At 41.3% G+C, this 26,138-nt stretch overlaps 1 protein-coding gene across 1 annotated transcript in view; it reads left to right on the top strand.

The window, feature by feature from the left end:
- grm8b (glutamate receptor, metabotropic 8b) overlaps positions 1 to 18,383 on the top strand; it is a 214,148-nt gene extending 195,765 nt beyond the window's left edge. The window contains exons 8-11 of the mRNA XM_055922410.1: positions 1,472 to 1,611; positions 1,946 to 2,881; positions 16,697 to 16,943; positions 17,788 to 18,383. Of these exons, the coding sequence (XP_055778385.1) occupies positions 1,472 to 1,611; positions 1,946 to 2,881; positions 16,697 to 16,943; positions 17,788 to 17,837 (1,373 nt within the window). The 3' untranslated portion in view covers positions 17,838 to 18,383. The remainder of the gene's footprint in view (positions 1 to 1,471; positions 1,612 to 1,945; positions 2,882 to 16,696; positions 16,944 to 17,787) is intronic.
- The last annotated feature ends 7,755 nt before the right edge of the window (positions 18,384 to 26,138 follow it).

Below are 26,138 nucleotides of genomic sequence, written 5' to 3'. Positions count from 1 at the left end.
TAAATAATTTTGGGAAAAGTCAAGGAGTGTGAATACTTTCTGAAGGCACTGTATGTCTATGAAATTGTACTGTGAGTATTTCTGTAACATACAGTATCACCGTGGATTCTTGGTTATTGCAAATGTTTGTATGCCGCCAATTCCTCATGCATTTTCTAACCTTCATTAGTCATTAAAATACAAATGAAAATGTAGAAATCTCATCTTGTGATCTTTATCATAATGTTTATTTTATTTTAAATGATGTGCCAACTTGAAAGGGCATGAAAATATAAGGGGATATCTTCAGACTGGAGGATTTCCTCCTGTGCCTAATTAAGACTTGTGTGTATTGCAGTGAGATGCAGATAGATGTGCTGTGTATGTCCAAACAATCAGACCTATTCTTCCTGTTTAATTTGCAGCTCTCTGCCAAGCCGCCGCACAAAGGCAAGAGGGTGATATGTGGGAAAGTGTGTCAATGGATTAATTTATCACTGACAGACTCAGGAAGCATAATGTGGTTGTGGGTGGTGTTTTGGAGAGTCAGATCTCTTATCTGATACTTCAGGCCCAATCCTCTCAACTTCTCTGCAGAAAATGTAATAATACATGGTTCTCTTGAGATGTATATTTCTAATAATGCTCTCCACTTCCTTCCCGACTGTGTTGGATTTTGCGAGTTTTAAGGACACGAGGTGGTACATGAGCAGTGTTACTGTAGGCAGGTCATCTGGGAGACAAGATAGCTACCTGAAAGGAATTTGGAACTTTGGCAGTGTAGATTGTAGTCAGTAGTGACGGCTAAACCATTTTTCTTGGTTGTATCTGTGACAGGTACACTGAAAAACAATCTCAAGAGAGCCTTGACTATAACAATGGCAATGCATTCTCCATCTTTTTTGAAGCAGAGGATTTAGCATCTTGTAAACACTCAAGCTATGTTATGTTGTGATAACACAAACAACCAAGTTCATTGTTTCAGTCATATTTTCTCTAAATGTATGTACATTTTTCAGTAATGTTAAAAGGCCCAATGCAGCCAATTTTATATAAATATCAAATAATTCCTTGGTAACAATTAAGTACCTTACTGTAATAGTTTCCCATTAATATTGACATTTTTTTGTTGCAAAAACAATATTTCTCAAGCAGAATTTTGCAAGGACTGTCTGGTAGTGGTCTGAGTGGGGAGGGGAAAACTTAAAACTAGCTGTTATTGGCAGAGAGATTTGGAACTCTCTTTGTTATTGGTCTATTAACCAATTTATTGCCTGGTGATGTCATCAGACAAGCCGAAACTACCGCCCATGCAAAACTGCTGAATAGAAGGTCCTGTGTATATTGTATTTTCAACCAGCATCTATCAGGAAATAACACTGATCACATTTCTTCACACTTTATCGGTGTTAGTTTCATCACCTATTGTACAATATGATACAAAAAACAGGAAAAACTGAATTTTGACTGCAGTGAGCTTCCTGTTTTACAGGAAGTGCTGGGACTCCTGTCACATTTAATGAGAATGGCGATGCTCCAGGACGCTACGACATCTTTCAGTACCAGATCAACAACAGATCAACAGCAGAGTACAAGGTCATCGGCCACTGGACCGACCAGCTATACCTAAATGTAAGGATGATTGACGTTACTCCACTTTCCTTCAATGTTACGTCACTGCTTTGTCTCTGCCAAATGTTATTGTATCCAAGTCTTAAGAATGTTGTTAAAAATAACATTTACTTCCATGGGGACACATTTTCTCCAATATCTGTAAAAAAAACTGTCATATACAATTCATTTAACTAATTTGCCAAAATTGAAAGAGAGAGATTTGACTTAATTTAATGAGGATGATGATGATGATAACAATGATGATGTTGATAAATTAAGTCAATGTTATTGAGTCATCTTCTTTTAGCTCTTGCCCATTTTTAAGATCAATGTCATATTCTGCCCCCCTCAGATGGATGCCATGCAGTGGACCAGTGGAGACCCCTCTGTGCCCGCCTCTGTGTGCAGCCTGCCCTGCAAGATGGGAGAGAGAAAGAAGGTGGTGAAGGGAGTACCATGTTGCTGGCACTGCGAGCGCTGTGAGGGCTACCACTTCCAGGCCTGTGAGTTCATGTGTGAGCTGTGCCCGTATGAGCAACGCCCTGACCAGAACCGCACCGGGTGCCAACCTATCCCCATCATCAAGCTGGAGTGGCACTCTCCCTGGGCAGTGTTGCCAGTCTTTATCTCTGTCCTGGGCATTCTGGCTACCACCTTCGTCATTGTCACCTTTGTTCGTTACCACGACACGCCCATTGTCCGAGCATCAGGCCGAGAGATGAGCTATGTTTTGCTCACAGGTATCTTCCTGTGCTATGCGATCACCTTCCCCATGATCGCAGCCCCTGACGTTGCCGTTTGCTCCTTTAGGCGCATTTTCCTGGGCCTGGGGATGTGCTTCAGCTACGCTGCTTTGCTTACCAAAACCAACCGCATCCACCGCATCTTCGAGCAGGGCAAGAAGGCTGTGACTGCACCGCGGTTCATCTCCCCGGCCTCCCAGCTGGTCATCACCTTCAGCCTGATCTCAGTTCAGTTAATGGGCGTGTTTGTGTGGTTCGCTGCCGACCCGCCGCACACGGTAGTGGACTATGGCGAGCAGCGCACGCAGGACCCTGAGAACGCCCGCGGGGTGCTCAAGTGTGACATCTCAGACCTCTCACTCATCTGCTCGCTTGGATACAGTATCCTGTTGATGGTCACATGTACTGTTTATGCCATCAAGACCAGGGGAGTGCCAGAGACCTTCAACGAGGCCAAGCCTATTGGATTTACTATGTACACTACCTGCATTATTTGGTTAGCATTTATACCCATCTTCTTTGGGACGGCACAGTCGGCAGAAAGGGTGAGTCTGTTTTGATCGTGTTTGTATTTAATACACCTACATTGGGGGTATTCAAATCTTACCCAACGATGTCCGGAGCCTGCTGGTTTTCTGTTCTACCTGATAATGAATTGCACACACTTGGTGTCCCAGGTCTAAATCAGTCCAAAGATTAGAGGGGAAGGATGAGAAAAGCAGTGGAACTGGCTTCAAGGTCCAGATTTGAATTTGAGGGGTCTACAGTGTAATTGTGAGTAATCTATTGTGTGGAATTGGCTAATATGCTGTGAATCTCAGAGGCTCTTTGGTGATAAGAGTTGGTAGAAAATGGAAAGAGTCTGTGGTCTGTGTCGTGATCTCACTTAAGGTCAGTAATTATTTTGACCCCTAGAGTTTACTAGCCACTCAATTTAATTAACTACCCTCACTTCCATTCTCTGCACTGACTGTTGGTCATGTAATGACATGTGGAATTAAATTGCTAATGATATGGTTGTTCTGGACTATTTTTACAATTAGAACGCTGCATATGATTTGCGGGGAAGTGCGACGGCTATCAGTCACACTTGGGAAGAATGGTATCTGTAAATAAGCTGAGGAACGTCTCTCTCAATCTTCATATTGCCTATTTTGTCATTCCATAGATGAGTTGGTTGTTTAGCAACAAGACTGACGTATGCGCAACTAGGGGGCAAAACAGACAGGGTTGGCTTAGATAGTTGACATGTAAACTATATTTTGTCTCCAATGTTTATTGAAAACATAGATACATTTGCATAATGAGCACTTGTTGTCTCTCAAGTACATCGTTACAGTTGTTGGTAAACTACTTCGAATTTTTGTCATATTAGCATATTAGCACGTGACATCAGCCAAAACACCTCAAAACAAGAAATGGTATCAAGAACAAGATAAAACTAGCTGAAACGGGCCACCTATGATTCTCCACGTGGCAGCAGCTTGTCATTGTTGCCAGCTGTCTGGCCATCCAGAATCAAACAACACACGGACGTCTGCCCCATTGAAGCGTGCTCATCGTTTTCGTGACGTTGTCAGCTAACCCATCTATAGGATTAGGCCTACAATGCACAATGTCAGTCAGTGTTATGCCACACATCACGACCTAGCAAATCCCATGGCAATACTTTCAATTGGTCCAAATTCTACAGCAAACTGGACAATTTCATATGATTTCAAAGGTTACCGTAGATAGGCTGCTAGATGGATGATTTCAAAGGTTACCGTAGATAGGCTGCTAGATGGATGATTTCAAAGGCTACCATAGATAGGTTGCTGGATATAGGTTGCTAGATGGATGACTTCAAAGAGGGATTTTTCCATTGAAGTTTTTTACTGAAAGCTGCGTCAGTCTTTTAAATTGAGTAGCTGAGTGAAGAAAGACTTTGTTTTCTTCCCCACTATTTTTGGGCCAGATCTCATTAGCACAGTTTTCTTGTGAGTTCAGGAAACTCTTGTGAGTTTCTTGTGAAGTTCTGTCACATCGTTACAGTTTTTTTGGATGTCTTGAAACAATGGTTGGTCTGCAACAATTAAGGCGTTACTAATGATCAACACAGAAACCATGACAGTAATGTAGCATATTTGGTTGTTTTTATATAGCCTCCAATGCATTCAGTGTAGACCTCTTTATGGATCCACATTAAAACAGTGGAACATTTCACCCAGGCTTTGAGTAGCAGCAGATGTAGCCAGGCCTTTCAAAGCTGAATATTGGCTTACTTAGGTCACAAATATTGCAAACTATAGTTGCATTATAGAAGGTCTTAACTAGCCAAGCCATACACAGTCCTAATAAATTAATGTAATGCTGTTCCAATTTCATGTAAGAAAACAAATGGTTTAGAATCATTACTATTCATTGTTAAGCTTATTATAGTCTACCCCATGGGAGCAACTTACTGTGGACCAAATAAATAATAAAAACGAGTTATTATTTTTGAAGTCTCTTAAGTGTACCCATAACTGTTTTCCCAGATGGTGATTATACCTCATTATTTTGTATCTTTATTAGTCGAACCTGTTGCAGTCTGTAGGGAGCGACGTACAGTAGCAGACCAAAGTCCCTATGGTGCCTGTGGTATTCTGTTGTCTTCCGAAAATCCCACATGAGTTTAAGAGTATTGAGATATTGATCAGATATGCTCACTTTCTTCAGGGAGAGAAGGACCCTATTGACCATCATGTCACACAACCAATTTAAGTAATTGGACATGACACTGTTAGTGACAAGGTTTTGAGCACTGCCTGAAATTGTAGAATTGCAGGTGACTCTTGGTCATCAGTTTCTCAATGTGGCTTTCTGGGCAAAGTGGTAAGAAGAGGGGAGTTGCTGGCAATGCAGGTGAGAGCCATATTTATTATTTAATAAGATAATAAAGATTGCATTCTCTATCTAATAAAGTATTAGTTCAAGGACAGCTCGTCTTCTAAACCTTTAATGGTTGAAACATGATTTGGGCTCTGTAAAACGTTCTGCTAGTATAATACAGAATGGTTGAAACATGATTTGGGCTTGGTAAAATGTTCTGCTTTTATAATACAGAATGGTTGAACTAGTAGTGTTGTGAATCACAGACTCAGATTTGCAAAGAACCTTATTCCACAAGTAACATATGGAGTCTATCAAATGACCTTATATCACAAGTAACATATGAATGTAGTCTATCAAAGGAACTTATAACACAAGTAACATATTAATGTATTCTATCAAATTGAGCTAGTAATATATACGTTTATAAAATATACAAGCTACAGGGAATTGTGTCTACCATGATATTTACAGAGACTGGGTTGTTTACAGAGACTGGGTTGTTTACAGAGACTGAGTTGTTTACAGAGGCTGGTTTGTTTACAGAGGCTGGGTTGTTTACAGAGACTGGGTTGTTTACAGAGACTGGGTTGTTTACAGCGGCTGGGTTGTTTACAGAGACTGGGTTGTTTACAGAGACTGGGTTGTTTACAGAGACTGGGTTGTTTACAGAGGCTGGGTTGTTTACAGAGGCTGGGTTGTTTACAGAGGCTGGGTTGTTTACAGAGGCTGGGTTGTTTACAGAGGCTGGGTTGTTTACAGAGGCTGGGTTGTTTACAGAGGCTGGGTTGTTTACAGAGGCTGGGTTGTTTACAGAGGCTGGGTTGTTTACAGAGGCTGGGTTGTTTACAGAGGCTGGGTTGTTTACAGCGGCTGGGTTGTTTACAGCGGCTGGGTTATTTACAGAGGCTGTGAGAAACATTACCAACACCTTGATCTTTTATTCTTTTTTGTATTATTTGATATGTAATATGTTGTGTCTGCTTAGCTCTGAAGTAAGAAACACAGCCGTGGCTAAAGGTATTGACTTTTCTGTCACCCCTTCTTTAGGAACAGATGCACCAATCCCACTTCTACAGTACCTAGTGTAAACATATGCTAATAGAATGAATGATACAGTGCATAAACCTACAGGAACATAACATCTGTTAAGCGGAACGACACAGGGGAACCCAAGAACAGACTCAGATGAGGAAACAGTGATGAATGAACCAAAATATGTATTGTTGCACAGAGAGATATGGAGTGCAGATCCGGGGTAGCTCGGATGAGTTGCAGAAAAACTAGATGTGGAGACTGAGGTTGGAGTTAGCTGAGTAGAACAGGGTTAACAGGTCCTGAGGGGAATCCAAGGTAGTGGTGGTGAGTAAAATCCAGAGCAAGGTAGTTGGGTGGTGAGATGTGGAACAGGAGACAGATGCCAGAGAAAGAGCGGTAACTGCAATGAGAGGATAAACGGTGTCAGGCAGGGAAACAGGCACAGCAGAGTAACAGGATCTTGAGTAATAATAAATGTCTAGAGTCATGAACTGACTGAGCAGAGATTACAATCCAGCAGGGTGGAAGTGGTATTTGTTGAGGTCTTGACTATGGAACAGGTTGCAGCTGGTAGGGATCTGCTCTGACTCCAGCATACCTGTCTCCAACCACACAATCACACAGAGGGAGAGGGAGAGAGAGAGTGTACATGGGGAGTAACTGGAGGTCAAGAAGACACCGGATGAACACCAGAGGGCGTAGCGGGAGCAGATGTGACAAAATCAGTGGATGAATGGAATTCTGTTGTGTCAAGAATATTTCACAATTCAACTCCAAGTTTCCATCTTGCACGTCCTCACTGTAGCACTGAACATGATGTATAAAACTCACCACCTATTAATAGATTGATGGTTGATGATTTTGCCTCAAGACAGAAAAGCTCTCCAGGTCTTAACCTCTCTTGGGCACGTGAGACGATAGCGTCCCACCTCTTCAACAGCCAGTGAAACTGCTGGGCGCCAAATTCAAATACAGAAATACTCATTATAAAAATTAAGAAAACAAAACATATTTTACATAGGTTTAAAGATTAACTGCTTGTGAATCCAACCACGGTGTCAGATTTAAAAAATGCTTTACGGCGAAAGCATACCTTACGATTATTTGAGAACATAGCCCACTAGACAAATCATTACAAACAGTAGCCAGCCAGGTAGAACAGTTACACAATTTAGAAATAGAGATAAAATTAATCCCTTACCTTTGATGATCTTCATATGGTTGCACTCAGCAGACATTAATTTACTCAATAAATTTTCATTTTGTTCGATAAAGTCTCTTTATACGCAAAAAACCTCTGTTTTGTTCGGGCGTTTTCTTCAGTAATCCACAGGCTCAAACGCAGTCAAAACAGGAAGTCAAAAAATCCTAATTGTATCCGTAAAGTTCATAGAAACATGTCAAACGATGTTTATATTTAAACCTCAGGTTGTTTTTAGCCTAAATAATCAATAATATTTCAACCTAACAATAACGTCGTCAATTTAAAAGGTAAACAAGAAACGCACTCTCTCGGTCTCGCGCATGAAAAAGCTCTGTGACCCGGCAGGGTCCACTCATTCAGACTGCTCTTAGTTCTTAATTTTTCAGAATACAAGCCTGAAACAATTTCTGAAGACTGTTGACATCTAGTGGAAGGCATAGAAACTGCAATTTGAGTCCTAAGTCAATGGATACTGTATTGGCATTGAATAGAAAACTACTTCCTGAATGGATTTTTCTCAGGTTTTCGCCTGCCAAATCAGTTCTGTTATATTCACAGACGCTATTTTAACAGTTTTGGAAACTTTAGAGTGTTTATCCAAATCTACCAGTTAAATGCATATCATATATTCTGGGCCCGAGATGCAGGCAGTTTAATTTGGGCATGCATTTCATCCAAAATTCCGAATGCTGCCCCCTACTCTAGAGAAGTTAAACAGTGTAGAATACTACCTTATTAATCTTTAGAGAATTAACGAGCCTCACTGGCCATTGAAAAATCACCTCTACAGAAATCCCTTTTTTAGAGGACTGCAAAACACCACATACAGTGGTGAGAACAAGTATTTGATACACTGCCGATTTTGCAGGTAAGTTCTGCTTTTCTGATGTATCAAATACTTATGTCATGCAATAAAATGCAAATTAATTACTTAAAAATCATACAATGTGATTTTCTGGATTTTTGTTTTAGATTCCGTCTCTCACAGTTGAAGTGTACCTATGATAAAAATTAGAGACCTCTACATGCTTTGTAAGTAGGAAAATAGGCAAAATCGACAGTGTATCAAATACTTGTTCTCCCCACTGTATCAAACTCTATATTTGTGGAATTGGGAAAAAGGGGGAACAAAGCATAATAGCCTTTTCATATTTCAGAAAAGTAATGCCGCTTAAGTTGCACTGTCCTAAGAGTTGCACTGTCTAGGGTTCCCGAGTGGGGCAGTGGTCTAAGGCACTACATCTCAATGCAAGAGGCGTCACTACAGACCCTGGTTCAAATCCAGACTGCGCACAATTGGCGGCGCACAATTGGCCCAATGTCGTCTGGGTTTGGCCGGGGTAGACAGTCATTGTAAATAAGAATTTGTTCTTAACTGACTTGCCTAGTTAAATAAAAAGAGACACCCTATTGTTCTCCAGCAGTCCTATTCCAATTGTGAATTACTGACACACATGGTTAAATGTCAATAGAGAATACCGGTATGATTGGTGTCCCTGAAAAAATATATAAAATTGTCAGGACCCAGTGTGAGAAAGTCACTAATAATGAGGCAGAAGATGAGGCAGACACAGCAGTACTAGAGACGGTGGTTTAATCAAAGGAAAGATCTTCCGGCAAAAATATAAATCCACAACGTCCAAAACAAAAGCCAAGAGACAAAAATAGATATCTTCCAAAATACAAAGAAAATCCACAAAGTGGTAAGAACAGCAAGGGAAAAAACAAACCTCAAAAGACTAATCCAAAATAAACAAGAACAATACCAGAGAACCTCTGGAAACTCCAACAAGAGAAAAAGTTAACAGCAGGGCTGGGGCTGGGTGCTAACGTACAAACACTGAGCAAAGAACTGAGGAACACACAGGGTTTAAATACTAACAGGGGAACAACACACAGGTGCAAACAATAATAGAGCAAGGAAAAAACAAAAGGTTCAAAAAAGGTGCAATGGGGACATCTAGTGACAAAAACCAGAACAATCCTGGCCAAAACCTGACATAAAATAATGCTTATATAGCACACGACCATGATTAACAGTCTTTCTCATTGATCAGATCAAGCTGGATAAATGCCCCAGCTCTTGTCATTTTAGAAACAGATGCTTGTCACTACAACTCTCATCACAAGGTGATGTGTTGGGCGAGTGCACATTCCATGGCTGAGATTGCCCACCTTCTACTAGTTGTCATGGTTGCACCCACTAAAGTTTTTATGGTTGCACCCTATTGGTTGTTTATCCCTCAGATTAAAATACCCTGAAATGACTGGTAAAGCATTCTGGATTATAGATTTGCCCTCGGTGACGGGAAAAGTTTCTGTGAAATAGGTCAACTAGAGCTAGTAAATATGTTTTTGTGGATCCGGGATGTCGCCTTCAGCGACGGGAGACCAATCCAATGTACAGGTCTCCCGGAGTGAAGAGGCTACAGAAAACATTGTTGTTTTGAGCTTATGCTGTCGCTTCAATGTCAATATTCACATGTTGTAAGGGGTGCATTGCATTTATCGTGTGTATGACTAAGCCTAATATATGTCCATAAACCATTTCATAAGCATGATCCTTCAGACGGTTATTCTCAGTTACTTTGTTTCCTCATCCGAATTTACATAACATCCTGACTTGGGTTCCTATCATAAGTAAGTTGTTATAAATGTCACCAGTGTGCAGAGATTACATTTCTACAAGCCTGTTTAGGTTCATGGCAGACATGGTCTAATTAGGTTATCCACTCCCCATAAATCCATTAGCCTACTCGTCTTCGGCTTTCATAGTTTCATGCAGTAGCCTACTAGACGTCATCTCCATGCACTGTATGATTCAGTATAGGATTGTCCTCTGTTATTGGATCTGTAGTCTGAGGCAGCTTGAGGTACACCACCTGGACAGGATGCTGGTCTGTCACAAGGGCTTAACCCCAATCCGTCTGAGCGCCAGGCAGAGAGACATCGAGTTTATGGTATGAATTTACATTATGCTGGGAAACTCTTCAAAGCCCTATAAAGTATAGCAATGCCAAAATATGATTAGTTAATCAAAAGCTGTCATGTTTGGTGTTAGTATGCCTTGCATTTTGTCCTGGAACCTGTGAGAAAGAGCACATTTGCTGAAAGTAAAGTTTCACCGCATCTTCTCAGTGAAAACTGATATGTTCTCTGTCATGTGACCCAGGGCAACCTCTCGTTTCAGGGAATATAAAACTGGAGCTTAAGTGATAGCTATGGATGGAGGCAACAGCCACGTTTTTTCTTATCGACTTTCTTTCGACAAGTTCAAGGCATATGAGAACGGGATATGCAGTGGACCAAAGCTAATCGCCACTTTCAGAGACTTTAGAAAAAGCTAGAAAAATAATTTGATAGGAGTGAAAAGAGCAAAACAGCTGATATATTTGTGATAGCTTACACATATCATATCACATCACAGACCTGCTTGGCAGAATACTGAAAGTCGGTCAAGCTTCTACAATCTTCTACAATCTACAGGCAACCAAGGTTCTCCAACATATACTCTCTGATTACAACCTCATTGATGCCTGGTAAGCTCATATCCCTAAAGCAAACGAGTACACTTTCCATTCAAACCAGCACAAAACATTCTCCAGAATCGATTTTGTACTCTTATCTACTCCTTTATTTTATTTAATCAAGAAAATAGAAATTCAGCATATGAACCTATCTGATCATCATGCTTATTACTGCCAGCTACATACTCTATATCAGAATCTCCTTAAAGAGCCATGGCGCTTTAATATTTCCTTACAAAAAAACGTACTTTCTGTGAACAATTTGAAACTGAATTGAATTCATTCATAATGATTAACAACATTTTGACTGGAGCCAAATATGCCCTACCTAATGCCTCTAAAGACCACGATGGAGGGCTCCATCCTAATAGTTTCCCATTTTAAATATTTGGGAATAGATAGATTTCCTTTCTTAAATAAAACCATTGCTAGAAATGTTAACAGAACACTCAAATCAATTCAATCCGACCTCAGTAGATGCACTAATATCCCAGTTGCTGAACAATTAATCAAATTGACTACTACATTGACCCCCCCTCCATTTGTTTTGTATACTGCTGCTACTCGCTGTTTATAATCTATGCATAGTCACTTCACCCCTTCTTACATGTACAAATGACCTCTAACCTGTACCCCCACACACTGACTTGGTACCGGTACCTCCTGTGTATAGCCGCGTTATTGTTATGTTGTTATGTTACTTTTTACTTTACTTTATTTGGTAAATATTTTCTTAACTCTTCTTGAACTGCACTGTTGGTTAATAAGGGCTTTTAAGTAAGGATTTCACGGTAAGGTCTACACTTGTTGTATTCGGCACATGTGACAAATAGAGTTTGATTTGATTTGAAGATTCGGCATGGGTTCCCAGATCCTCAAAAGGTTCTACAGCTGCACCATCGAGAGCATCCTGACCGGTTGCATTACCACTTGGTATGGCAACTGCTCGGCATCTGACCGTAAGGCGCTACAGAGGGTAATGCGTACAGCCCAGTACATCAATGGAGCCAAGCTTCCTGCCATCCAGGACCTACAGTATATAATAGGCAGTGTCAGAGGAAAGCCCTTAAAATTGTCAGAGACTCCAGGTACCCAAGTCATAGATTGCTTTCTCTGCTACCGCACGGCAAGTGGTACCGGAGCGCCAAGTCTAGGACCAAAAGACTCCTTAACAGCTTCTACCCCCAAGCCATAAGACTGCTGAACAATTAATCAAATGGCCACCGGAATATTTACATTGACACCCCCCCTCCATTTGTTTTGTACAATGCTGCTATTCGCTGTTTATTATCTGTGCATAGTCACTTCACCCCTACATACATGTACAAACTACCTCAACTAACTTGTAGCCCTGCACAATGACTTGGTACCACTACCCCCTGTATATAGCCTAGTTATTGTTATGCTATTGTGTTACTTTTTTTTTCTTTCTATGTTTTATTTCATTGATTTGGTAAATATTTTCTTTACTCTTCTTGAACTGCACTGTTGGTTAAGGAATACAACAAGTAAGTAAGCATTTCACGGTAAGGTCTACACTTGTTGTATTCGGCGCATGTGACTGATTTGATTTGAACCAAACGTTGAAATATATTTCCAGGCGCAAGCAATACCTTGCGATCAGGAGGGCAGTCTTTTGCATCCCTCCCAATGATACAAATGTGGAATCCATACACCTGCCGATATCATGGACAGTAACGGTTTGAGAACATTCCAAGATTTGAAAGGCACATACACATTAAATTATCTGGGCTCCATAAAGGCCTGATCTCTATAATATATAAACTTTGATAAGCTCATTCTGAGTTATCCATTAAAAAAGTATGGTCCACAGGTCTAAGTGAATTTGAACAACCCTTTAACTGGAACAGAATATGTTTACAGACTTTATTTAACACCAAAGAAAGGTTTACGATGAAATTGCTCCCAACTGTTCACTGTGTCCCCTAAATCAGGCAGGCACATTCCTTCATATGATGTGGGAGTGCCCTGCAGTTAAATGCTTCTGGGAAAAAGTTACAAAATTAATTTTGAAGTGCATGAATGTAAATATTCAATGTATTGCATCAGGTATGTTACTTAATGATTGCTCCTTGTATCTCACATCTGAGACGGATCCTTGAATCTCAATCCAAGACGATTACTACTGGCAGGCAACACCGCCGCACAAACATATGTTGGCTCTTAGATGGCAATCACCCCACTCTCTCCCAATGCACCAATGGATAATACAAGTTATAACATTCAAATTATCTACAGTGAGAATGAATGGCGCTAATCAAGGAACAATTGAGGTTTGGACAAATACTGTACTTGACTCTGTAAAGAATAATTTCAGCTAAACCCCAACATACACAAATAACCAATCTATAAAGCCCAACACATACATACAAACAAAAAAATACAAAACGTTGGTCACAAAAAAGAAAAGTCAGATATGGTAATTCATGGAGTGAAGTAAAGATGGTTTAACGTAGTAATGGTTTGAAAAACTGGATTTAAACAAGACTGTAGACTACACACAAAAATATTATAGGAAAATGTACAATTGCTGTGTAGAAAGTTAACATGATGAACAGGAATTACATTTACTTCCATGAGTGTCCAAAAATAACTATATGAAAGCCACACCCGTAATAGGCCACGCCATCTGAAAAATAACCTATGGATTACATAAAAAAAGACCCAACTGCTGGTGAAAAAAACAACAACTGATGGTTAAATTAAGCCATGTTTAGGTCATCCCATCAACCCAACTTGTTTGGTTATTCACACAACACAACTGTCTGGGTCAAAACAACCCAGTGTGTGTTCTGTCCACTATTTAACCAGCACTGGGTTACCAAATAACCCAAATTGGGTAGTTTTTAGCCCATCATTTTTTTGAGTGTATGATAGACTGTGATACAACATCATTATATTGTTGTTTTTCATAGCAGAAGACTGACGTCCAGTTTAATGACATTATGACAAAAATAAATATCATCCTCATACCTATGTTCAGTATACCCATACCTACCAGTACCTTCAGTTAGACTCCTCCCCATTTCCCCCCACTACCATTAAAAACAGTGTGCTTATGACCATGATGTGCTTGTGATGTGGGTAGTAGTCATTCTCTTCTCTCTCTGCCATGGCCACATCGCCACACTCTCTCTCTGCCATTGCCACATAGCCAGGCTCTCTCTCTGCCATGGCCACATCGCCAGTCTCTGGTGGTAAATGTCACTGAGCTTCATGCCCCAGATTCCTAGCTGACCTAAAAGCGAGGGTGATCGTTCCTCAGCTCTTGCCTTTTGAAGCCCACCCCATTAGTCTTATTATAGATCTAAAGAGGCTGTTGAACTGGTTCAAACTAGGACTTGCCACCAGCCCCGACTGGTGACTCACTGGAAAACACTCTGTAGCCAAAAGATTCAGTTAAGATAACCTTAGGGAATGATAAGGGGTTTGAGCCACAGATGGTGCTTAACTTACCGGCATCTCAATGTTTCTACTGCTTGAGTACCTGCTCCTCTTTATAGAGTATTAGCTCAAAAGTATTGTATCAAAACTATCGCACCTTAAATTTAAACAGTACCGGCACCCAAATGAGTACTGGCAGCTGGCTACAGGTAATATTATCACCTTTATAAGTGGTTAAGAAATGGCTTGTGCTCCAGTATGGTTAACCTTGAAATCTACGCCCAACATTGAGTAATATAAACTTTTTTGTCACTATATAAAAAATTCCTAGATGTTTGTCTAAAGGCCCTCTAAATGGCTTTATGCTTAGATGTCTACTAGACATTTTCCTAATAATAGCTTTATGTGTGATGGAATGGCTTCCTCTGTGGAGATGTTTTAGACTCAAGGGAGCTGTGCCATCTGCCAGTTCCTTTTCATTCTCTACCACACTAACTGTACAGATATGGCTGAGCAAACGCCCTCTGAGAATTCTCACTGTCGGTTTACCGCTCAATGAGAGGGCCATTAGTTGTGTTGACGTTTCTAAAGCCTGTTGCTATGACGACTCAGGTGGTCTCTTAGCAGGATTGTTTGGTGCAGGCGTTTTTACGTCAGCGGTTCTTGACAGGCACTGTGGTACTGTGACATTGGAAAGAAGTCAAGGAAACTGTTTCCGCTTAGCAGGTGGGAGAAGACTGGATGTGTGTGCATGAGGTCGGGGTACTTCACCTGGTTGTTGGTGGTTAGATGAGTTTGTTTTAAGTGGTTATAAGAAACCTGAATAGTGTAATAGTGTACCGTGAGTTGAACGTTCCATGTGCATCACATTTACATTTAAGTCATTTAGCAGACGCTCTTATCCAGAGCGACATAACAAGTGAACAGCAACTTGGTTGTATACGGTTGGTTTGAGTTTGATCCCAGTACGTTCAATGGACCTCACTATTAAACTGACAATACGTCTTCTGAGGAAAGAGCACCTGCCGAAATACAAATCAGATCACAACAAATGTCATCACAGGCGCCGAATACAACGGGGGTGGATCTTATCGTGAAAGGCTGACTTACAAGCCCTTAACTAACAATGCAGTTTTAAGAAAATAGAGTTAAGAAAATACTTTCTAAATAAACTATGGTTAAAAAGTAACATAGTAAAATAACAATAATGCGGCTATATACAGGGGGTACCGGTACGAGTCAATGTGCGGGGGTGCAAGTTAGTCGAGGTAATTTGTACATGTGGGTAGGGGTAAAGTGACTATGCATAGATAATAAACAACGAGTAACAGCAGTATAAAGACAAAGGGGGGGTCAATGCAAATAGTCCAAGTGGCCATTTGATAAATTGTTCAAGAGTCTAATAGCTTTGGGGTAGAAGCTGTTAAGGAGCCTTTTGGACCTAGACTTGGCCCTCCGAATCATTTCAGTCTTCTAAGGGGGAAAAGGTGTTGTCGTGCCTTCTTCACGGCTTTCTTGGTGTGTTTGGACTATGATAGTTCGTTGGTGATGTGGACACCAAGGATCTTGAAACTCTTGACCCGCTCCAGTACAGCCCAGTCGATGTAAATGGGGGCCTGTTCGGCCCTCCTTTTCCTGTAGTCCACGATCATCTCCTTTGTCTTGCTCACGTTGAGGGAGAGGTTGTTGTTCTGGCACCACACTGCCAAGTCTCTGACCTCCTCCCTATAGGTTATCTCATCATTGTCGGTGATCAGGCCTACCACCTTTGTGCCGTCAACAAACTTAATAATGGTGTTGGAGTCATGCTTGGCCACGCAGTCGTGGGTGAACAGGGAGTTCAGGAGGGGACTAAGCACGCACCCCTGAAGGGCCCCCGTGTTGAGGATCAGTGTGACAGATGTGTTGTTGCCCACCGTTACCACCTGGGGGTGGCCCGTCAGGAAGTTTAGGATCCATTTGCAGAGGGAGATGTTTAGTCCCAGGGTCCTTAGCTTAGTGATTAGCTTTGTGGGAACTATGGTGTTGAACGCTGAGCTGTAGTCAATGAACAGTATTCATAATGAGGCTATATACAGGGGGTACCGGCACCGAGTCAATGTGCGGGGGTACAGGTTAGTCGAGGTAATTTGTACATGTAAGTAGGGGTAAAGTGCATGCACTCTGTGCCATGCCAAATCAAATCTAAAATGTGATGCAATATGATTGGATTGATAGAAGATGCTGTGTCAGGGATCACAAAGGTTCCCCTCCAAGGACTCTCTTTGAAGCACCTCAGACTCATTGACTGATTTCCCCCCCCCCCCCCCCCCCCCCCATGTGTCTCTCGTCAGATGTACATCCAGACAGCCACGCTGACCGTCTCCCTCAGCCTGAGCGCCTCCGTCTCCCTGGGACTGCTCTACATGCCCAAGGTCTACATCATCATCTTTCACCCAGAGCAGAACGTACCCAAGCGCAAGCGCAGCTTCAAGGCCATTGTCACTGTCGCCACCATGACCAGCAAGCTGTCCCAGCTAACCTCAGAGCGACCCAACGGAGAGGTGAAGACCGAACTCTGTGAGGGCATGGACACCAGCAGTGAGTATAAAGATGTGATCTGATCCCCTTAACATATTATGCCAGGAGTTTCCAAACGTTGTCACTCATGCCTGCCTTCCAGCATTGGTGAACATCCCGCGCCTCTCCTGTCTCTTTCTATGGGCACAAGCACTTTTCATGACACAAACAGTTCACACCCCTCTTGTTGGTGTCGCCCCACAGTTTGTGAACCACTGTATTATACAACCACCCCCATTTATTTTTTTTACCAATAATTGTATTTTTGTGTAGCCTATGTTCATTTTAAACACAGGTTTGGCAAGAGGCTTTGGAATTTCTACATACAGTAAAATCAAGCGCAGTTCCTCAGCTACAGCTGCAGTATCTGAGATATCTTGTTGAAATCAGCTTGTAGAAAATGTTTTGTATTTTCTCATCTACGATAGTTAAAAAGACACCTGAGAACTGATTAGGCAAAACTGTTCATCACTCGGATTTAGACATCAAAGGCCTTTCTGAGCCCGTCTGCAGAAGTTTCATACAGGCAAGCAAGAATCCGGTTGTTTACTTATCACGATTGTGCTGACTGCACAGTTTGATCTCTAAAACTTTGTTGCTTTTTTCCTATGTATGGACAATTTCTCCAATTAATACATGAATACATCTGGAAAATTCAACTTCATTGTGAGTGATTTAATAATCTCACATAGCCAACTGTATTAGTTTAGGTCGCCGGTAGAAAGCCATGGTAGCCTCAACATTCCCATCAAGACTGTTCGGTTATGGGGTAATGCATTGAGGGAAGGAATGCAAGCAATACAATTAGTACAGAGGGAATCACTACCCTCTAGGAAACTAACACCTCCATTCTTTGTCTTTACAGTGCCATCATCCAAAACAACATATGTCAGCTACACCAACCATGCCATTTGAAGAGAGAAGTTCTGAATAGAGGATTACTGAGGAATTCCACATGCAGACTTGGATGTGTCAGATTCACACATGACAGGGCCTTCAAACAAGCATGAGACATTGATATTGATCAGAGTCAAAATGATGTCTGAGAGGGTGGCAGCCAAAATAAATATGTCTGCTCTTTCATGTTCAAAGACAGAGCTAATGGGCCTGTTAGAAGCAGACAAAAAAATATATATGGTCAGTAAACAAACCATCCAAGAGACTTAACGAAAAGAGGATGGTGAACAGAAGAGGAAAACGAAACCTAATTTAAAAGATCATTTAAAAATACATTGTTGGGATCAACCTTGTTAGTTGTTATTCTAATTGTACGTATTTTGTGGTTGTGAAGATTTCAAATTCTTGTCTCATGTCGTCTGACCTGCATTACAAGATGAGTCTGTCTGTATCGGCTAACTAAATCGTAGCCTTGAGTTGTAAAATCTGTTAATGACATGGTTTAAGCATGCACATTTTTATACAAATACTTTATTTATAATAAAGGAATGTTTTGGAAATGTTTAGCATTGTTGGATGTGTATGAGGTAAAAAATACTGAACAAAACTATAAACGCAACATGCAACAATTTCAAAGATTTTAGTTCATATAAGGAAATCAGTCAATTTAAACCCTAATCTATGGATTTCACTTAACTGGAAATACAGATATGCATGTGTTGGTTACAGACACCTTAAAAAAGGAGGGGTGTGGATCACAAAACCCTGTCGGTATCTGGTGTGACCGCCATTTGCCTCATACAGCGCCACACATCTCCTTTGCATAGAGCTGTTGATTGTGACCTGTGGAATGTCCCACTCCTCTTCAATGGCTGTGCGAAGTTGCTGGATATTTCCAGGAACTGGAACACGCTGTTGTCGATCCAGAGCATCCCAAACATGCTCAATGGGTGATATGTCTGGTGAGTATGCAGGCCATGGAAGAACTGGGACATTTTCAGCTTCCAGGAGTTGTGTACAGATCCTTGCGACATAGGGCCGTGCATTATCATGCTGAAACATGAGGTGATGGAGGCAGATAAATGGCACGACAATGGGCCTCAGTATCTCACCATGTTATCTCTGTGCATTCAAATTGCCATCGATAAAATGCAATTGTGTTCATTGTCCATAGCTTATGCCTACCCATGCCTTAACCCCACCGCCACCATGGGGCACTGTGTTCACAGCGTTGACATCAGCAAACCACTCGCCCATACAAAGCCATACACGTGGTCTGCGGTTGTGAGGCCGGCTGGACATACTGCCAAATTCTTTAAAACAATGTTGGAGGTGGCTTATGGTAGAGAAATTATCAATACATTCTCTGGCAACAGCTCTGGTGGACATTCCTGCAGTCGGCATGCCAATTGCACACTCCCTCAAAACTTGAGACATCTGTGGCAGTGTTGTGTGACAACTTCACATTTTAGAGTGGCCTTTTATTGTCCTCAGCACAAGGTACGCCTGTGTAATGATCATGCTATCTAATCAGCTTTTTGATATGCCACACCTGTCAGGTGGGTGGATTATCTTGGCAAAGGAGAAATGCTCACTAACAAGGATGTAAACCAATTTGTGCACAACATTTGAGAGAAATAAGCTTTTTGTGCCAATGGAACATTTCTGGGATATTTTATTTCAGCTGATGAAATATGGGACCAACACTTTACATGTTGCATTTATATTTTTGTTCAGTGTAGAAGGGTAAGGTAGCGGGTATGATTTATGTACAGTAGTTTGCCTCAGTTTAGATGGAAGTGATATTCAATGCATCAACAAGTCCTAACATTTATGTGGTTGCCTTGACACATCAAAAATATATCAGGATGGCAAGTAGGCAAGATTACATAAAGAAGGTATGAAGTCTCAAAGCCAACTTTGAAAAATATCTAGAGCAGCCAAAATCGCCATGGTCTCAAAGGAAGTTTCTCCTGAGACAATCTTTATACAGTCTTGGCAAAATGATATCATGAGTTACCTGTGAGCATTATATAATTCAACTAGAAGGAACATGCAAATAATGAAGTACAGTTTGCAAATATTTGTTCAGTGTTTTACTGACTGTGCAAGGTCACCAAGACTTGACAAGTTTGTTTTAGTTGGGGGGGTGTACTAATTTGAAAGATAATCCCTACATTTACATGACGCTCTGAGCTTTTGTGTGCAAGTGCAGCAGCTTTTTCTTAGTAATGTGGCTGATATTAAAAATATGTCCGCAGGGTGCACAAAGCAAAGACATGTTTAGCACTCTACTCATTTGTGCTATCTTGAACAGGGTAACAACATAATGCAACAATAACGATAAGAGAGGAAATCCGAAACAGAAAGGTAGAGAATGTTGCAATGCTGTAGTAATTGCAATTGAATCGAGGGACCACTATAATGCTACAATGATGGTTTGGGTCTTGAAGAGACTTTCCAACCAAGTCACTTAATTGGATGAGTAATCATTTGAATGAATGCAATTCTGACACACCTAACAGAACGTACTACGACAAAACAAAAAAACTCCCTGCACAGTACCGTATCTGCTTTGCTACAGAATGAGAAAACCAGTCAAGGGAATCAATATAGCTGTTGGAACAGGCAAAGCAAGATCAATACAAGCTGCAAGTGAAAACTCCTCAACCATGAAATTATATTTCAGCATTTTCTCCTGAAGAAATGAGGGCAGGTAGAGTTTGAGTGATGAACCTGTGAGCATTCAATGCATATTTCCCTGGTTGATGATATCATTTCACTAGATAAAGCTGGGAGAACTTGAGAGCTTCTCTTCAGATACTGATGCGAAACATAAATCCTCAGTGTGTTTATCGTGCACCCACAATGTTAGTATTTGCTGCTAACTGCTCTCTCTACTTTCGTTTCATATTACTAAATGTTGACAAATGTTGATGTTTATTGACAGATTGGTACCAGGAAATAGATTTCAATATCACATTAACTAAACATGTCAACTTCTGTCCCACTTTCTTCCTTCAAAGAGTTTTCATAGTGGCAGCGATGGGATATCTCACACTATAAAGTCTACAGGGTATGATTGTGCTTGTCCTTGGACACACTGTTCCTAAGCTCAAAGGTTGCAATATTTTTTTTTATACATTTCAGATTTATTTGAGTTTTGGCCGACTAACGACAGCCAAGCAGTCCCCAGTGTCATCACGGCTGTAAAAATAGTTTGGGCATATTGATCTTCCCCACACAGGGAGACTTAAATGTGTGGCAGCAACTCCACCTATAGAGTACCCCAACTCCACCTATAGACTACCCCAACTTCATCTACTGACTACCCCAACTCCACCTATAGACCACCCCAACTCCACCTATAGACTCCGCCTATTGGTCTTACCTGTGTTGTTCTTTTATACCAATGACAAAAAATAATAAGGAGTTTTAGGATAGGGGGCCACTTTACACTGCTGTATTTGGATTCATCCCCTTGTCTCTTTCTTTACCTTTAGTGAGCTCTTTGGAAGAAGACTGAGGTTCCTGCACCATAAACTTAATTGGTTATTTGACAGACATACTGGAGGTTCCCTGCTACTAAGCACTTCCTCCATGCTCCTGTATGGGTGGCGACTCAGCCAATTATCCACTGAGCGCTTACAATACTCTAATGACCCTCGGTGTGTCACTCTTGGGAGTAGGGAGATCTGAGTGAATAGAGATCAATTAGACATGCAGTATGCTTTGTCAGTTGAAACTCTTTTAAGCCTTGCCCAAAAATTGGCATTTCCTTCCTGAAATATTTCATAAATTGTATCTATTTTATAACATAAAACCAACCTCATTTGAGTTGAGAAACCAAAAGAAGATCTTGGTAAGGTGACATCTCGTGAGTCCAGTGTTGTAGGACGATCTTGTGAGTCCAGTGTTGTAGGACGATCTCGTGAGTCTAGTGTTGTAGGATGATCTCGTGAGTCCAGTGTTGTAGGACGATCTCGAGAGTCCAGTGTTGTAGGACGATCTCGTGAGTCTAGAGTTGTAGGACGATCTCGTGAGTCTAGAGTTGTAGGACGATCTCGTGAGTCTAGTGTTGTAGGATGATCTCGTGAGTCCAGTGTTGTAGGACGATCTCGTGAGTCCAGTGTTGTAGGACGATCTCGTGAGTCTAGAGTTGTAGGATGATCTCGTGAGTCTAGTGTTGTAGGATGATCTCGTGAGTCTAGTGTTGTAGGACGATCTCGTGAGTCCAGTGTTGTAGGACGATCTTGTGAGTCCAGTGTTGTAGGACGATCTCGTGAGTCTAGAGTTGTAGGACGATCTCGTGAGTCCAGTGTTGTAGGATGATCTCGTGAGTCTAGTGTTGTAGGATGATCTCGTGAGTCCAGTGTTGTAGGACGATCTTGTGAGTCCAGTGTTGTAGGACGATCTTGTGAGTCCAGTGTTGTAGGACGATCTCGTGAGTCTAGAGTTGTAGGACGATCTCGTGAGTCTAGTGTTGTAGGATGATCTCGTGAGTCTAGTGTTGTAGGATGATCTCGTGAGTCTAGTGTTGTAGGATGATCTCGTGAGTCTAGTGTTGTAGGATGATCTCGTGAGTCTAGTGTTGTAGGATGATCTCGTGAGTCTAGTGTTGTAGGATGATCTCGTGAGTCTAGTGTTGTAGGATGATCTCGTGAGTCCAGTGTTGTAGGACGATCTCTATCAAGTTCTCTACCGTCAACTTAATTATAAAAAATATTCAAGGCACAAATGGCTTTCATCCAGTAAAACCATCCCTCTCAACTGTTTATATCATTCTTATGGATCAACGTATTTCTGAATCTTATAAGACAAACTCCAGTCCATTCTATGCTGTCATTAGAAACAGCCGTGGAAGTTTATTTCTGACCTTCTGGCGATATTCTGAGTTATCGATTTATGGCGGACTCTGGCCACAGTCCTGTGGAGCACAGCTCTTTCATGTCTGAGCCCGGACGGAGAGGGGAGGCTGGGGAAGTGCCGAAGCCTCTCTTTGATTTGCCAAGGGATCAATTGGCTGAGTAGCAATCAGGCCTGGTAAATCCCAGATGGCCTCTTTGCTGCACTGTGACTGATAGTGTGGTGTTTGCTTGGTTGGCTATCTTGTGTCTTATAACTAACACCAAACATCTCCCTCTATTCCTGGTACCTTCAGACATTTACTTTTTTATCCTGAACATGTGAATGCAAAGAGGTTTTCTGGACGGGTTTGAATTGCATTGATGGGTTGAAATTGGAGCTAAATGCGGTTAAACCTCAGGATTGCTCAAATGCAAAATGCTATGATGCATTGGGCTAATTCACAATGACATGGACTATGACTTATTGCAGCCTCTGCATGTCTTGCACGGTCTCCTAACTGGGAAGAAATATTCAGTGTATTCACTAGTTGATGCCATAAGGACCTAACCAAATTGCTTAAGTCATGATGGAAGCATCAGCCACATTCACTGCAACAAAGGATGATCTATTCCTGAACATGTGTTATGTAGTCATTCATATTTCTCTTTAATCACATTTAAAATCGGAACCCAAAATGCTACTGAATTCAATTCAGTCAATCAATCAATCAAATGTATTCATAAAGCCCTTTTTACATCAGCCGATGTCACATAGTGCTATACAGAAACCCAGCCTAAAACCCCAAACAGCAAGCAATGCAGATGTAGAAGCACGGTGGCTAGGAAAAACTCCCTAGAAAGGCAGGAACCTAGGAAGAAACCTAGAGAGGAACCAAGCTCTGAGTGGTGGCCAGTCCTCTTCTGGCTGTGCCGGGTGGAGATTATAACAGTACATGGCCAAGATGTTCAAACTTTTATAGATGACCAGCACGGTCAAATAATAATAATCACAGTGGTTGTAGAGGGTGCAACAGGTCAGCACCTCATGAATCCGTTTTTTTAAGCAGAGAATGGAAGCTCAGTTTGCATTGAAGTGTCAAATTCTCACAAGTACGCCAAAATTAAGGATGATTTTGCTGAAATTAGAAAAAGGACACTTTTGCCTGGAAGTGACAGCTTGCTTATTTATTTTCTACCAGGGGTTGTCATTACCAGTTCACCAGCTTCTGTCACTTTTGTTGGCACATTATACTTGACATTTTCAAAGAGTTAAAGCCACAATGTGCCATTTCAACAGCCTGACCCTGCCACTTGTTTGGTAATCTGAAGGATGGGCCTGGGGGAAATGAAACAGCTCTCAAATTCATACAGAGATATGGAGTTCAAGGATTGACAGTGTATAATCATTTTAAACATGTGTGTGACAAGCCCAATAGGGCAATCAGTTCTGTATTTGGGTTAAGGATGAGTGAAACAAATCTGATGGGACCAACAACTCCCTCCAGCTTTCATAAAATGAGCAGGTTCTTTAATTTTCTATGAATCATAGGGTCTCAATTAGTCACTCTCTGCTAAGGGTTAGAATACTGATAAGTCATAGATGGTACAGCACTCCTTTAATCTCAATGACCATGACTGATACAGTAGCAGTTCAATTCAGACCATGTCTGCCCTAAGACTAAGGCTGTAGTAGGAACACTCAGATGTGCAGATCCATATCTCTAGCAGAGCAGACCAGGGTCGCGCTCCCTCCTAGGAGGGCGCAACGTTCTGTACGTTGCAGGTTGGAATGTTGGGTAGCAAACTTTCACATGATATTAGAAGCATGTCTGATCTACATTATTTATTTCTATCTGAACATTCTGTCATGTTGAATAACACTGAAAGCAGCCCAGTATGTTGGGTGGATCCAGGGATAAACTCATAAATGAGAGGAGTACTAACGTGTTGATGTCTCTTCTCAGCATCTACCGCATGTCTCACACATAACTTGCTGTGGCCACTGACTGCTGACCAACCGCAGGAGAAGCTTGATTTATCACACACACACTATACTCCCTCCCGCTCTTCCTCCCGAGGTAACTCTATAAATATCTTGCTAATTCCCCAGCGGAATTCTGGTGAAGACAACGGTCGCTGGATGGCCTGTGCCTGTGTAACCCTCTCACCAGGCTCGAATTTGACTCTCACGATATTAACTTACGTAGAATATCTCAACAACATGGGATGTTAGGTGAGAAGGACATCTCCAATAAGAATCCCTATTGTAAACTCTCTAAGGTGATGACAACTAGGGTGTTAACTTCAGATGGAATGATTATAGATTTCTGTTATTGTATAAGGATATGCTTTCCCATGCATTAAATGAAATTGAAACAGTAAATGACTCCAAGGCAACATACATAAGGTTCAAGATGTGTATTATTACATTTTCAAAGCACCACATCAAAATAAATAAAACTAATAAACCCCAATGAGTCGTGCACAACACATGACCAAATGATTTCAAGTTTGCTTAATATGTAGGCTGCGTTGGAGATCCCAAAAAAATGAAGACACACATAAAGTCCAGAAGCACCCCACCGTTGTGGTTACTCACTACTCGTCGATATTCCCTCAGTGAAGTATGGCAGTTCCTTGCAGGTTTCCTCACAAGATCCACAGCAAGCACAGCTATCAAAACAGACAGTACTCTTTAGCAGTAACCGATATCCCATGGGAACATGAACTTGTTAATTCTCATTCGGTTTCACACGATGCTAGGCTAACCTCAAGGCTGTCCAATACCTCCATGATGAGACGGTAGCTTCAGTCTTTACTAAGTCTTTCTTAACAAAATTATAACAACTCTCTTATAAAATACAATCGGTATTTCCCTTCAAAACTCGGTAGGTATGGGTTTTGTTTTTATTTTTATCGTCTTCTTTTATAATTCTTCTTCACCAACGGTCATAATGTAACGTCCATCCTTTTCCCAACGTCTCTCTCCCTCTCTTTTTTTCCCAGGCCTCCCGTTAACCAGGTCAACTCTCCCATTGGACACAGCTTAACATGCGACCTTATTGGTCAAAACTTAAACGTAAAAGTAAACCAACCGATTCACTTATACATTACCAATTAACTATAACAAATTAACAAAATACTTGGTTCTAACAAGAGTATTAGACCTGAATTATCCACGGTGTGTCGTCATGCGTTAAAAATCTGGTTTTTCTGTTCATTTTTCTACCATTTGGCTATTATTGAAAAAGTCACCATCCCCTCCCTCTTATTAATGGCTCATCAATGACAGTGTGCTTTTCCCCAAGATTACAGCATCACTTTTAGCAAGCAGCCAATCGCAAATCTACTTTTTTAATAAAACATCACTAGCTACCAAGGCCTGTTTGAGAGAACATCACTAGCCACCAAGCCTGCTTGAGAGAACATCACTAGCCACCAAGCCTACTTGAGAGAACATCACTAGCCACCA

The sequence above is a fragment of the Salvelinus fontinalis genome, chromosome 5, assembly GCF_029448725.1.
Source record: "Salvelinus fontinalis isolate EN_2023a chromosome 5, ASM2944872v1, whole genome shotgun sequence".
Lineage (NCBI taxonomy): Eukaryota > Metazoa > Chordata > Actinopteri > Salmoniformes > Salmonidae > Salvelinus > Salvelinus fontinalis.
Note: the sequence above shows the minus strand (reverse complement) of the source record. Positions and strands in the feature narration are given on the sequence as shown.